The 15,684-nt window shown below is 38.6% G+C and overlaps 2 protein-coding genes across 2 annotated transcripts in view; one reads left to right on the plus strand and one right to left on the minus strand.

The window, feature by feature from the left end:
- Window positions 1–1,428: 1,428 nt before the first annotated feature.
- LOC117303370 (xenotropic and polytropic retrovirus receptor 1 homolog) lies at window positions 1,429–14,449 on the minus strand. The gene is made up of 15 exons (XM_033787544.1): window positions 14,068–14,449; window positions 11,370–11,421; window positions 10,900–11,001; window positions 9,437–9,666; window positions 8,826–8,975; window positions 8,328–8,408; window positions 7,568–7,646; window positions 6,615–6,802; window positions 5,958–6,140; window positions 5,443–5,590; window positions 4,493–4,687; window positions 3,778–3,944; window positions 3,143–3,273; window positions 2,491–2,685; window positions 1,429–1,946 (listed from the first exon to the last, which is right to left on the minus strand). The coding sequence occupies exons 1-15, from the start codon at window positions 14,134–14,136 to the stop codon at window positions 1,763–1,765; spliced, it is 2,154 nt and encodes a 717-aa protein (XP_033643435.1). The 5' UTR covers window positions 14,137–14,449; the 3' UTR covers window positions 1,429–1,762.
- A 327-nt stretch (window positions 14,450–14,776) lies between these two features.
- Window positions 14,777–15,684, plus strand: part of LOC117302984 (protein SMG7-like) — a 36,994-nt gene continuing 36,086 nt past the window's right edge. The window contains exon 1 of the mRNA XM_033786995.1: window positions 14,777–14,861. Within this exon, the coding sequence (XP_033642886.1) occupies window positions 14,839–14,861 (23 nt within the window). The 5' untranslated portion in view covers window positions 14,777–14,838. The remainder of the gene's footprint in view (window positions 14,862–15,684) is intronic.

A 15,684-nucleotide genomic window follows, 5' to 3' on the forward strand; every position in this document is an offset into this window, starting at 1 on the left:
ATCTCGACTAAAGACGAGTAACTCGTCCTTACTTAGGATTAGTCTTAAGGTCTGCATGCTACAGTGCAGGGTTGGAACTCGTCCTAAGATTAGTCTCAAGTTAATAAGAGTTTTGTGAAATCAACGGCTGTGTTCTTATATAGCGCTTTATCACACCCCTGGGTGTGTATCAAAGCGCTTAGTATTTGTTTTTCAACAGGATAACCACAGCTATGTTTCGACTCATATAAGATCCACTGACATAGCACCTTCTAATGCTTTACAAGGTGTTGCAGCGCATTCAGCAGCCACTCCCAGCAACACCGCGACAGAACCATTCTTAAGAAGTAAGTAATTGTTTTTGTTACAATTTGCATAGCATTACTATGCTCATGCTGGGAAATCATCTACTGCACGTGTTCGATTGCATAAAGGTACATGTGTATAATATAACAATAAGGCGTAATTTGTGCATAAAGAAGATTCTCATACGCATGCCTGGGCTCGGAACGATTTCATCTAGCAATTTTGCATGGCAAAATATTTTGACTGAACAGATTGTGTGCACAGTGAAAGCTGATATTGAGTACCAAATGATGATTTTTGAGTAGTTACTGACACAGTTTTGCGTAGCATTTTGCTCTGCAATACAAGGGAAATCGTTCACTGCAGGGAATTTTTTTTTTTTAACAGCTTGCAGTAAAGTACCTAAGCCATGATTTAACCAAGAGCTTAAGCCACATTTTAAACAGGAGCTTAACCCAGCAACTTGCTCTGACATATCGACAAATTAAAGCCTAAAGTAGAGGCGTACCCAACGATAAGCTTAAACTTGCCAAGGCCTGCACCAACTGAGAATTATAGAGAGTGCAAGATTCTTCTGTAGCATTTCTGGTATCGTGGCAATGTGGCTAGTTCGATTTGCTCGACTAGACTGTCATATGCAGCATTTACGTTACATGGTGGTGTGTATACTATGTACATCACTTTTTTTTAGTAGCGACTATAATCTAAGAATAAAAACTGTAACCAATTTCCCTGCTGCTTTTAATAAGCTGGAACCGAATGTTATCCTGAGATACTGTTTAAATATATTTAACTTATGAATTATGCTAAGCAATTGTGATTTTTTTTTCTAAGGTTCTAGATGTCAAAAATTTGACCTCATATTAAACTTGCCCATCGTCAACTTCAAATTTCTTCAATTTTTTCTGCATTTCTTCCCTTCAAGACTGACCCTCCCTTGCGGGTTTAGGCCACTTTTTCCCTGGGGTGTCCATTACCTGGGATGGGGTTATCTGCCGAGCATGTAGTGGGTCACCCCACATCTGTCTCTTGTTCCTTTTCCCTTGGACGGAAATAAAATGTTCCACAATAATTCTTTTGTTGAAAGTAGTGGGTCTTTTTCTTGTCTAAGAAGTGGTGTTCATTTAGAAAACAGGGGTGAGAGTCAATCCTGACAAAAAAAAGTCTAAAACAGAAATCCAGATCTAAGGAGGAACATTTAGATGATGGCATGTCCACATTGTTATCAACCCTGGATCTATAGATTCCAAGGAGCTTCTAGGAACAGTTTCCTCCGCATAGAGAAGTAGATCAAATAGCACGACTTATTTCACCAGGCAGTCTTTAAACAAGTCTGAATTCAGATAAACGTCTGAATTTTCTCATCCCTGAGAAAATAAAAGACGACACCGATGATCCACACTTGTTATTTTTCCAGTTGCTGGAAGTTCCGATCATCCGACAAACATCTCGTCGGACAGCAGAAGTCTTCCCTTCCTCATACTAATGCCTCTTCCTGTCCATTATCGTCGTCATCGCCAAGTTGGAACCTTATCCTGCTCGTTGAGTTGCAACTTTGATTGACGTGAAAACGTTCCCTCTCTGGATTATTGTTTTTGTTTTCGTTCGAAACATTGCTCTCCGATGACAGGATTCGCTGTCGTAAAATGGCTTCATCGAATCTTAAGAAAAAATGAAATACCAAAGTATAAAAATCAGAACTGGATAAAATTTACATTTGAAGAGGCTGTAAACCTTACTGTGTGGTACCCAATAAACTATCCCTTCACTTTCCTTCCGATTGTGGAAAGGCACCAGATCATTACTGTATTGTCTTGTACCTACCCAATTTCCCATTAACTATCGTTCTGTTTATGACAAGGCACCTGACCAATCCTTTCTCGTCTGGAACCTACTGAATTTCCCTTTAAAATACACTTGTGTTGATGAAGAGGCACCTGCCTTACCCTGCATGGTCTAGTATCTACCATCCTTCTACTTCAGGCTGTGGCAGCTACTGCTAAGTCTGGTGCCAAGGGCAGTCTATGCTACAACAAATAATGACATGGTGACCAAGCTGCAGCCCTAGCCGCAAATTCAGAAACAGCCTTACTCTTTTGTGTTTATCAACTATGGCAAAGACGGATATGACCAGCCTCTACCTTATTCTTTCTTTGTGCTGTTCACAAGGAAATCAACCATTTCTTTATAATGTCTGGTACCTACCTTACTTCCCCTTTACTCTCCTTGTGTTTGAGGAGAGGCACCTGGCTCTCTTCGTCCATCATGGCCTCCATACTCTTTGGATTCTCTTCTTCTTTCTCCTTGTCTGGTTTGATGGAGATGTCTCTCACGGCGCGGAACTGACCACAGTTATTCAGATGCTCGTTCTCAAGACGGAAGAAGTTCCAAACGAATCTCCTACATGGTGAGAGAAGAGGATATTTAGTGGATACACCCTCATGAGGCATAGAATATGAACCCCATATTTGTTCAGGCATTGGAATCTCACTTACCTACTTTCAGGGACAGAAGGTACTGGAATGTTTGCTTGTAATCTCCCTTTTTCCGATGTGTTATTGTGTAATCCCTGATCCAAGACCCATGTACTTTTGACATCTCATTCAATTATTAATTACTTGTTCTCCCTCTTCCCACTTTCCAACCTCTTGTAGTTAAACCAGCGCATTCCGTCTACCCCCCTTTGTCTTTTTCTTCAATGTTCATCCCTTGGTTTTTTCTGTGTGAAAGCTGCCCATCTCTTTTTTTTTCTTTGGTTGGTAAGTAGTCTGCAGCAGCTGTTTCTATTCTCATGTTTTTCACTTTGATAAATTGTGAAACTCTTATGAAAAACGTAACTGATTGATTTAATACATACCTGAAGACCTCTAGGGGCGCCAAAAGACTCAGCAAGATGTCTCCATGCACTAAATCTAACTGACCAATGGATACCGTGATTGTCCACGTGAAGCGCAGTAAAAAGTCCTCTATCATTCCAAAATAGTAATACTGTGGAGAGAAGGCGAAAAAATATATCAAAGTTACTTCACTTGAAAGCTACATTTTTAGCTCTATGATCTGTCCTAAATCACCCAAGATTTTATTCAGGAAATTGTCCAATAGGACTTAGGGGCCAAACGGCAAGTACATCACTCATCGGCATATCAATTTTTGGGAGGTCTAGTTAACTGGACCCAAGCTCTGATATTGTCAGCAGCAGTGTGGGTTCAAATCACAGTTGTAACACTTTGCCCTTGAGCAAGGCACTTGAACGAAATTGCTTCGTAAAAAGTTGGGAAGGTAGAGTTACCCTACCAGCCAGGCTCCTAGTGGATGACACCCTTGCCTACATCCTTACGAACTGTGGATGGGGTAACCCTGTTTTCCTGTAGATGGGTCGACAGCCCAAATCAGTTTAGTATATCCCTCACCTCTCATAAAAAAATATATATGTATATTAAAAAAAAAAAAAAATATATAAATCGTGATCGAAAGCGAAGAGTTTGTTCATACCTTATCAGCGTAGACAATCTCTGACCTAAGTAGTTTATTCTCTGCAGATCGTTCCAGCAATCCCCAGTCCATTTTAAGATCCCACGTTAACGTGTAGCAAGAACTAATGAAGGCACTCATCACCCAGAAGTAAAAATACGGACTCAGATAAAAGGCTGAGTAATTTTCTAGAAATCAAGAAAAGAAATCCCCATATTGAAAAAAAAAAAGGCAAGTACCCAAGTGAGAAGGTTCAACAAAGATGTCGCAAGTAGAGAAATAGATAAAAAACATGATAATAGAAAGAAAAATAAACATTTTACGTAAGTACTGTTTGAAGCTTTGCATGGTGTGGAGAAATAAGAAGAAACTATAAATAAATAGAAAACTTGCGGGTACAACCATGTGTAAATCTCTTAGGGTGAGTGTTGGCTCTGAAAAGAGCCGGTTGGGTCTCATTTTACCTGTTTAAAACTAAATTGGAAGATTTTAACACTCTTAGACATTCTTTCCCAGCCAAACAAGTAATACAACAATTTCTTACTAATGAATTACCTTTCATAATACAAAAGTCATTGAGATCGGTCCTGTGCTATAGGCAAGATGCAGTTTTGCCACTATAGACGAACAGGACATACACAGAAATATAAGAAAGCTCAGTTGATTCATAGCACCTATGCTTATTTGGCGCTACATAAATCCAGTTATTATTAAGCTATGTATTTCGATAAATTACCTTTTGTGGAAGAAGCGATGGAGGCGAACACGACCACAAAGAAAGTCGTGGAATACTTTCCAGCGTTAACAAGATGCGGGAAAGCCTTTCGAGTATCGCGGTACCTCCGTAAGCATTGCGCAAAGCGGAACCAGGCTGGAAGACAGGCCACTATGGCTCTTGCATAATACGAGTAGGTGTTGCATTCGAAAGCACCTGGAAGGGGAAAACATGGTACAAGATTTTCAGATTGTTCAAGGGTCGTGGGTTCGAATCCCACCCGAGTAACATGCCCGTGATATTTTTTCACAGGACTCGGGAATGTACTGAGTATACAGTGCTAACACACATCGGTGTATGGGTAAAAACCAAAATTATCCCCGATGCAAATTTAACATCTATTAATTCATAATCATTGATTACGCCTTGCTTTTTGCTGCATGTCTTCTGACTCTCTTTCTCTCTCTTTTTATGTTTTTCCACTTCACTGCTTATAGGTTAACTCTCTTTTTATGTTTTTCCACTTCACTGCATATAGGTTAACTTGCCTGTTCATGTGTGTGTTGTTTTTTATGTTTTTCCACTTCACTGCTTATAGGTTAACTTGCCTGTTCATGTGTGTGTTGTTTTTTATGTTTTTCCACTTCACTGCTTATAGGTTAACTTGCCTGTTCATGTGTTGTGTTGTGTTGTCATTTAGCTTTTGAGAAAGACTCTGCTAGGGTCTAAATGAAAGGGTCATTAACTATTTTGTTTTATTTACCATTGGTCCTTTTGGCTTGTAAATTCTATTTTCTCCACTTCATAATCAGTTAGCTTACAGGCTAAAATTCGTGAATGATGTTCCTTGTTCTTGCTAAATAATGTATGTTTACCTTCAAGAAGAAATCACTCTCCTTAGTTACAATTTCTTTTCCAATTGATAAAACTAATTTTAAAATTTCAATGAATAACTAAACAGTTTAACTTACAGGTGTGGGTTAGCCAGCTAACTTCGCAGGCGTAAAAACAAATGAGAAACTCTAGGTCTAACAACACCGTCGCTAAGCTATTAAGTTGATCGGCCAGCCAAAAGTCTGCAAAACCAACAGCGTGAAACGGCGCCACCAGTATATGCGTCTGAAATCAAACAAAATATTTGCATATTATTATTGAAGTTAATAACAAGAAGTTTTCCTGATCCACTAAGGAAAATTAATAGCCCCATCTGATTTTCTACCTTCCGCCCAGATAGTAGTTAATAAGTAGGACAGTTATTTGGGAGAACTGAGAAGTCTCCCAAATTCAGAAAAGTACTCTGCCGTAGTGGAGAAGTCTTCTGAATTCCAAAAAATCCATTCCGCAGTACTTAGAATATACAGCAAGAAAAGTTCTCAAAAGAACTTAATCTACCCAGCAAGTAGAAACACACATGGTGTTACGGCAAACCAAGTATACATTGATAACTCACCATGCAATGCCGCAAATCCCATCTTTGATAACTTACCGAGATTTTCAGGAGCCAAAATCTTGCTCTGTGGTTGAATGTCTTGATGGGGTTGATAAGGAATAGGAGCATAACACCAGCCAGTACAAGTGGGCTGATGTACCCAGAGACATTGGACAGTAAATTACAGTAGATGAAACCTAGAATGCTTAACGCCCAAAGATCCGCAAAGAACATCGCCATCTAAAGTAGTAAAAAAATAAAAGTCTGTTAAAAAAAAAATTGTTCAAAAGGTAGAAATAGAAATGGGGGAAAGATTCAAGCACAGATTTAAACAAGAAATATTGAGAAATTCTGAAGTTGTCAACTTCACTTAAAGGTAAGGTGGCACCTTCTTTCGGGCAAGTAATCTTTTGGATAAAAATGAGTCAATTTTGTGTCTAGGTCATTATCAAAGTATGAGCCTACCTTTAAATTATTCATTTCTCTTAAATTTCTCCACAATGTTTTATTATTGTATAATTATGATCAATTCCATACACTTCTTAGCACAACAAAATGTATCTGATAAGAAAAGTTTAGCACTTAACCACTTACTCTCAGTACATGTGATACTGTATCTGGGTCAGTAACCAGTTTCTTCTAAGTAAGTTTATCCACACTAAGCAGCTTAATATGCTTAGCAGTTCTATAAAATCATCCTCACAGTAATCTCACCTCAATAAAATCTTCATGTGAAAGATTATTCCTTGGGTCTAATTCAAAGATGAGTACATGATTAACGCCAGACTTTCTCCAGCCGTAGGTATTCAGCCCAAGCAAGAAGATGATTAAGATGATAAGAAACATCCCACGGTACATCTTCACGGCCGGCCAGAAGTCCTCCTTGATCGGGATGAAGATTCCTGCGGGGAGAAAAATTTGTGGCCAGAAAATTTATTGCCAAGGGTCAAAGACGACAGAATTGCAAGTGGGAAATATCTCTCAACAGCTGGTGGGTAGCCGTGTAAAGCCCGGTTCATACTTCCTGCGAATGCGATACGAATGTTGACGTCACAAATTCGCAACGAAATTCGAACTGAGTTGAGTTGCGTTCAACTCACTAGCGAATATCGCTGCAAAAGGAGGGCTGTGATGTCAAATTCACATCAAATTGGCTTCGCATTCGCAGGAAGTATGAAGAAGACTTCAAAAGGTCTTTTAGGAAAAGTGTACTTAATCAAATTTACAAAATTTAAAAGGAGCATAGCAAAACAAAAGTATGCTTATCAGAATAAGGTTATTAGCAAAAAATTCAAACCAAGATACCAGTCACATTATGGTACAATATATAGCCATAAAACTTGTCCCCCGTTTATGTCAAACGTGAGTGGTTTTTATAAGTTTTATTATACAGAGCACAAAAGCAGTGTATGGCACAGGCAAACCTTCCTTAGCAGAAACGGGTTACCAGCCAAAATGCCATGTCCTCCACATTCAAGCGACTGTTGCTCTGCTATTAAATTGCTGAAATAATTTTCTGAAAAAAAAGCTTTATGAAACTTAACTCTGGTTTAGACAGTTCAGACATATTACACATTTTTTGTGTCTAAAGAAAATTTGAAAAAGGGGGGAAAAGGGAAATGGGTAAAGAAAAAAAACAAAAACAAAAACCTAGCTTTGACACCTACCTGCCAGGATAATAAGTACAATAAGAACCACAAAGATTCCTGTGAAAAGCCCCATCCGGAACGTGGTCCAATTGGTACTCTGATAATGGAAAAAGAAAACCACACATAAAACAATTGACAAGTTCTTATTGTTAATGTAATCAACTATGACATTGCACATGATACACATGCTATTATATTGATTGTGTCGTTTGTTTCCAAACTATTGTGGTCTTCCCTCCAACCAAACCCCCCGTTTCCTTTATAGACCTTGATCAATATTGTTATTCGATACGAGGAACATGACTTTTTTCTGTGTGCTTTCTGCCCCTCTCTTTCTCTCCATGTTTTTCCACATGACTGCATCTCTTACACTTGCATCTGCTTAATGTGTGTTGAACTGACTCCGCGGCAGTGCATTTAATTATGATTCTATAGGTAAGCTAAAGTAGTAGTCCCAGCCAATCTTCTAGACCTTCCACCCGGGTAGTAGTTAAAAAGCAGGACAGTTCTTTTCAGAACTGAGAAGAGTCCCAATATCAGATAAATCTACTCCGTGGTAGTAGAATAAAGCAAGACAGTTCTCTTAAGAACAAACTCTACCTGGCAAATAGATATTGTTACCGCAACCAAATATATATTGATACCTCACCATGCAATGCCTCAAATCCTTGTGTGTTGTGTTGTTATCATTTAGCCTTTAAGAAAGAATCTCGGGTTCAAATCCATTTGAGTGAATTTTTCTTTGTTCACCTCAAATAACTCGAAACATGGCATTTACCTTGGCCCCAAGAGGTGGCACTCGTAGTTTATTCATTGCTTTCTGTCTGTTACCTTCCTCAAGATCATTGATGTAAGACGTCTAAGAGAAACAAAACAAAAATACAGAAGTTTCTCAAAAAAGTAAGTCAAAAAATTGACAAAATATTTGTATTCTAAAGTACTGTTGCCGAGTTGTAAACCATGCCTTGACCTCTGTTCCCCCTGGTCTTTGTCTTAGTGCCCCATCACAAACTTGCCATAGACTTTCGGGCTCATGAAGGGGCACCGCAATTTTCCTCTGATAAGGGGCACTTCTATGAGGAAATTTTAATTTGTATCGGAACTTTGCAAAGAGCAAAACAGCAAAGGCACAGGGCCATTTCTGTCAATGCCGTGGATTATTTTGAGGCCCTGGCCTGAGATCTTCCAATGAAAGTGCCCTTTGTAAAATGAAAATGGCCTTGCCCTCTCAAAGATGATATTTTCTCACATTGATGATAGTAAAGATTTTATTTACCTCTGTTTCTAGGATAAGATGATCAATCTGCTTGCTGGTGTAGAACGGCGCTGACTCCACTTTGGATTCCCGGAACTCAACGCCTCGTTCTGTCTTCAACATCTTATCATGTTTCTTGAGAATCTTGCGAAACCCTGTGAAGTTCAGTTTCTGTTTTTTTTTTTTTTAAGTGAAACAAAAATTGAATGGAATTAAATTGAGAGGAAGCTCTCAAAACCAGTTTTCGGAATCATTTGAAAAGCGCTATCTGAGAGTAAAAGTGCTACTTGAGTAAAAGTGCCAAGTGTAAAAGTTCTATCTGAGTCCTGTGATAAACACTCCCTAAGCTACTTGGGTGGGATTCAAGCCAACGACCTCCCCACCAGGGAGCTGAGATGGTTTAAGGAGTGAATTAAGGCCCAGTGAGCAGGGGTAAAGCGCTATATAAAAACGTGTTATTATTATTATTATTATTATTATTATTATTATTATTATTATTATTATAATAAATATTTTGAGTAATTACCAATAGTGTTCCCGAGTATAAAGTTATTTTTTTTACTCTTACACCGATGAGTGTTAATACTCATCGGTGTAAGTAAGAGTAAAGAAAACAAATTCTCATCACAAACCTGGTAATTTTGCAGCAGGATGAGACTGAGGTAGAACTCGCTGAAGGCCAGCTTCAGGTCGCTCACTTTCCGCCGGACATTCTTCGTCACCTTCAGCTCGTTGTCATTGGCTAGGAACATGGAACTTTTCCGCCGTCGAATCAATGCGCTGTTCGTGACGGTCTGTGGTTCAACCTGCCGCAGCTCATCGTTAAGCTGCGCAAAGTGGCGTGTGGCTTCAGCTTCCTTCTCTGTTGTGTTTAGAAATAGAAAACAAACAACTTGTCAACAAATCTTAACCTCCATATTGAAAGAGGAAACATTGGTATATAACAATTATACCGAAGTATTGCGTAGCACACATCTACCAATAAGGTACTCAAGGCGGGAGTGGGGAATATGATACGTAATTTTTATTAAGTTCTCCTTCATCGATCTAACATAATCCTCATTTGCACAGTACAAGGTCGAAGGTCTCGAATCAGGGATTACACAATATGGCCGTGTACGAAATGACGACTTCGGCTACAGCTACGTCTAGATCAGCGCGTCTGTCAGTGTTGAAGAATAGGCAGACGCGCGCGATCTAGCCGTAGCTGTAGCCGAAGTCGCCGTTTCGGACACGGCCTAACCCTCCAAAAAAGGGAAATTTAGAGCATGGATACCAGAACCCTTTGTCCCACTCTGTACAAGAGAAACAATGTGTAGCGTTGTGAGTGCATGTACCTGTGCATAGATTTGTTTTCTTTGGGGCTGGTGAAGGGGTGAAATAGGGGCTGGCTGACTGTAGTTGTCTTAGGAAATGCAAAACCATTTGACATCTCGATAAAATTTGAATGACATCGCCCTACTAAGACACTCAGTAGGGAAGCCCCCTGTTCAGGAAGTGCCAAGTATTAACAACTTGCACTCTGTATTCCCCCGAGACACCAAAATCGGAAGCTCACAATTTCCCTCGGACTCCCGAGTTATAAAGAGGGGATTTGAGCAGGAAGTCTCCAAAACTAATCATTTCCGGAATGGTGGTGAGACTCATCAGGAAAAGTGGCTGCCTCACCACCCTGTTGTATTGGACTGAGACCATTTAAACTGGATCAACATTGATACCGCTTAATCCGTCCATATGACTTAAAGGCACTGGACACTATTGGTAATTACTCAAAATAATTATTAGCATAAAACCTTACTTACAAGTTCACTTGTGGGGCATCCTGGGTTTCATTATCAGAAATGTTATTTTATAATAATAATAATATCGAAGTCTTACTAAACAAGGTACTCAAGGCGCTGAGTATATACAAACTTTCAGAAAGATAGGTTATTGCAGTGATGAATTCTGAGACCCAATTTGAAGCACCTTATACATGTATTATATAGGTTTACAAGGTGCTACGGCGCATAAAGCAGCCACAGCCAGGAACACCGTAAAATAGTTTTTAAAACACCATGTTATCCACATGTGCTGAGTTTATAAACCAACTTACCGCAAAAGAATGTGTTAATTTTGGTCAGTTCCTTCTCACAAAGCTTGAGAAATTTCTCCTCAAATTTTGAGAAGTGTCGCTCCACCATAGCTGCCCCGACCACTAAAGAGAAATAAATAAAAAAATTAATCTTTGTCATCGCAAAAATAGTTCAAAATAAAATAAACGATATCCAAAGCTCAGGAATTTTAAAAATTATAAAGCAAACAGATGGAAGTCCATGTTTCTATTTTCATATTTTAAATATTTAGAATATTTAGTGACCCAGGAGTATTTCAAATGAAGAGTGTGTGTGTTTAAAAAAGTATACATTTTTGAAGCTACAAAATTATATAATAATAAGCAAAATTGATGAACTTGATTTATGAAACTTGAGCGAGCCGCATGAAGAAAATTATTATGGCAAAATTATGTTTTCACAGTCATGCTCTGGAGGGACGACAATCCGGAATATTTGTTTTCCCACTTACCCTCAGGGTCTGGGGCTTCTTCCTGAGCTCGGTACAGTAAATTTTTCAGTTCCTGTAAGAAGGGAGAAAAAAAACACCAGATTTGTTCTGATTACACAAAAGCATTTTCTGCAAAAATCTGTTAACACATTTTACTTCAGGGCTTGAATGTTTCACTGGACCTCAGGCCCGAAGCCAATGAAATTAGTATTGAGCCAGTAAACACAATAACTCAGTACTGGTTTTTCAATTGAATAGCAATACCCGACGGTGTTTTGTGTTAAAGACACTGGATACCATTGGTAATTGTCAAGGACCAGTCTTCTGCTCGTTGTATCTCAGTATATTTGCATAAAATAACAAACCTGTGAAAAAGAAAAAACAACCTCGTCACACGAAGTTGTGTGCTTTCAGATGCTTGATTACAAGAGAGACCTTAAACTTCTGAGGTCTGGAAATTATTTCTTTCTCGAGAACCACGTCACTTCAGAGGGAGCTGTTTCTCACAATGTTTTATACTATCAACCTCTCCCCATTACTTGTTACCAAGTTAGGTTTTATGCTATAATTATTTTGAATAATTACCAATAGTGTCCACTGCCTTGAAACAGAAACAAACTCTGTTCAAATACTGACTTTGAATGTGAAAAATACCTATCAACTCTGTTGGATAATGAACTATAACTGACAACCATAAAGACATTATGAGATAATTTTTTTAATAAAATCTTTCTTGCTGACTGTTCGATGTGTATCATCAACTAGACGTTCCGTTGTGTAGCAGTATGTACACGTATGCAGTTTAATTATACTGTTTTTGCACCATTTTCCCTTTTCAAACAGGAACAAAAGGTACTGGAGTTCATGCTCCCAATCTCCCTTTATTTTCCAGGGGTCGCTGTGTTATTCCCAATTCCAGACCATTGTCCTTGTGTTGTTGCCAACAAGATTAAGATTCCACCAAACACTTCAGCTTTTAATGAGAGGTGTTCAGAGAGTCAAGCAGTCCAAGGCAAGGACCAAGGTATGGTATTGGCCATGGCTTCCAGCCAAGGGTTTGCCAATCAAAGTGAGTGCCTACTCATGTTTTCTCACAAGGGCAAAACACATACAGATGCTTATTTTGAGAACCTTTTTATCTTTCCTTTGGTCAAGCCAGGGTTTTATTGTAACACTCCAAAAGCTCTGTAAACTTCTGAAAAGTGAAAACCCATCCACTCACAGGACAGGCAAGGAAAATATTGTTGAATATTGACCCACAAGAAATGGGGAAAGGAAACGACTTGAAACAAACAAATAATCAGATCTATATGTAGGCCTTACAATTGAACCCTTGAAACGCATCTGCTGATGATATAAATGTTAGGTTTATGACACTGATCAAACACACAGCTAAACCAAACAACACGAATGATGGTTTGAATGATTATTAGCTCTGAAGGTTCAATGAACTTAGCTTTGGGTATTATTATTGTTTACCCCAATCTTTGCAATCAGACAACATTAAGAGTTTACAGTTTGACATGTGTGACTTCTAGCACTACCCAGAAACTTTATGTGTTAACTCTGAACTTGTGTGCAGGCATTAAGTATGACAATATAGGTTTACTAAATGTGTCATTGGTAATAAGTGTCATTGAAAGGCCCACCAACATGTATTGTGTTAGACTAGTGTTGTGATGACAACTTTCTGCCTGTTTTCATCCTTGAGGATTGATAAATACTGGGGACCAGTCTAGGTTCAGTGAAGCCTTGAATAAAAAATGTACACAGCTTAAAATCACTACACATACACTGTACAACTTAAGGGTTGTTTATTTACCCAAACTATTTGTCTTCTATGATCTTCTTTTGGGTTGATAATGGGGGTGATTGTCCTGACAAGCAGAGACTAGTGCTGTGTGATGAAGTATGTGTTGACATTATTTAGTATCAATTTTTCTAAACATAGTTTTGTCTCGGTACTTTCCCCCCAAGTCGTCTGAAAAAGAGTCTACAGGAAAGGCATAATAAGTTGTGTTGTTTAGGTATAACCATAGAGCTAGCTCTATGGGTAAAACACAAATAATACAAATTTAGCATCTACCGAGTACCGGTATTAACACACATGATGATAGTTTTTAATAAAATTTAAAACAAGTTTTTTATTTTGGAGCGCGGATCCTTCCTTTGATATATAGCCAATCTGCAAGCAACATAACTCAAGAGGCCCTAGTTGCGATAACTTAACCCTCGTCGAGAGGAGGGTTACGTTATCGCAACTAAAGAGGCCCATACTTGACTACTCCTAGAACTATTTCGGTTTTGTCCGCAACGGGAGACGATAGCGGACAAAACCCAAATAGTTCTGAAAGTAGTAGGAGTAACACTTTTTATGCCCCACCTCAAACGTCCACTTTCAAGCTTTGTTAAATAAAAGAATAAAGTTCAAAGTACTTTATTCTTTCCAAAACTTTCAGAAAATATAATTTGTAAACCAATCATACAGTGATTTCTTAATCAAATCAAAACAGGACAGTTTGACATAGTGGTCGATCACCTGATTGCCATTGTTGTGCGTAGACACAATAGGGAAATACAATGACACACAAACACAACCATCACAGTCCCCACACACAGCAGAATCAGAAGACTAGGAGAAAGGCATTTCACAACAAACAACCACCACACCAAAACGCATCACAAAATGTACGAATATGACATCTAAATTATACCTTACCTCATATTTAATGTATTGTTTGCGCCATTCTGGCGTGATATGGGTTCCCAAATGCTCGTTAAACCTCATTTTTGAGTCGGTGTTTCTTCGAGACCGTCAGCTCAAGTCCGTAGCCCGCCTCCGCGCCCGGGCGATTCTACTGTCTACACCCACAAAAACACCGCTGGCTCGTTGGTGCTATTCTTCAGAAACCGTTGAAACTTTACATACCTAAAATACCCTTTTCAGCGATGGATCGGATCATTTCGGACAGTTCAATTGATCCCTAAGATTGCTCTGAACAAGGGTCTTTGATATGCGAATTTAAAACAACTCGGAATTGTCAAAATCGTGAATTTGAAACAGAATGTTATTGCACATTTCAACACTTCCTCTCTGTACGTGTGTGTCTAGCTGTGTACAACGAAATCAACACAGCAAAATCCAACTACTCGTGACCTGAAACTACAACCTTTTAACCTTTGACACATATGTTTCTTTACCATTGTTTTCCCCTTTTTTATAAAGCAATTAAAAGCATATTTACATATTGACTTAGTCATAATTTTTTGACAGATGTTCTTCAATGTATTCTGTACGGTTGATGTAAATTAAAAAAATTGATAAAATCGGGCAGAAATTTTTGTGGAGGAGTCACAGTTTTGACTGCCTTGAGAATAATTTGCATAAATTGTGAACTTCCGGGCTAGGCTAGCTAAGTTCAGTGAAACATGGCGGACGATATATTGTCGGTGTAACGACAGTTGTACCGAAATTACGACCTGAAATGTGATGTTTTGTGAGCAGTTATTACGGTAAGACCCTCCCTTGATTGTTTCTGTAATACTATGTTCTCTTATTGTGTTTTCAGTACTTTATTTTTAGGTAGGAAATGCGGTGAAAAGTTGAAATTAAAAGTAAGTGTTTTAAGTTTGAGTTAAATAAATTTGCGCCGTTTTATATATGCGCGCACGTATGTACAGTCCCTGCACAGTAGCTTGATGCGCGGTGTTTTTATTCTCTAACTAACTAGTAAAAATAATAAGATCATTAATACCAATAATTGGTTCTCGTGAAAAGTGACACTTGGCACTCGGTGTACACTGTCGTGCTTTGAGGTATTTGTTGTAAGTTTTTTTTCAAGGAAATATAAATATACTGAAGCAACTCAACTGAATCTCTTTTCTCAGCAAAATATGTTTAAAAATAAAATGCAATGTGTGTTTGTTTGTAAATGTCATTTTGACACTACCGACAACAATGTGACAGTGAAATGACAAATGTGTCAGAATAATGTACCCCCCCCCCCCCCCCCCCCCCCCCCCCCGTCTCCCCATCTTGCTTGCCTGAAAGAATGGCAGTACTAACAGGGGCGCTGTATTCCTTTTTCGAAATGTTGACAGTTTCTGTCTGTCATGACAGAAAATGTCAAAATTCAAAAAAGGAATACAGTTTCCAGCCCAGTTACTGGGTCTAAGTTTAAACGGTCTTGGCCTAGCCCGGGTTGTGATCAGAAAACTTTCTGTGTCCTGCCATCGCTTTTTAATATGTTGTAAAATTAAATAGTAGTAGTAGGCTTATCTTATTCTAAATTACTACAATTTAACTTTTTAAGTACAAACATAGTTCAACAAATGA

Source organism: Asterias rubens, chromosome 19 (genome assembly GCF_902459465.1).
Source record: "Asterias rubens chromosome 19, eAstRub1.3, whole genome shotgun sequence".
Lineage (NCBI taxonomy): Eukaryota > Metazoa > Echinodermata > Asteroidea > Forcipulatida > Asteriidae > Asterias > Asterias rubens.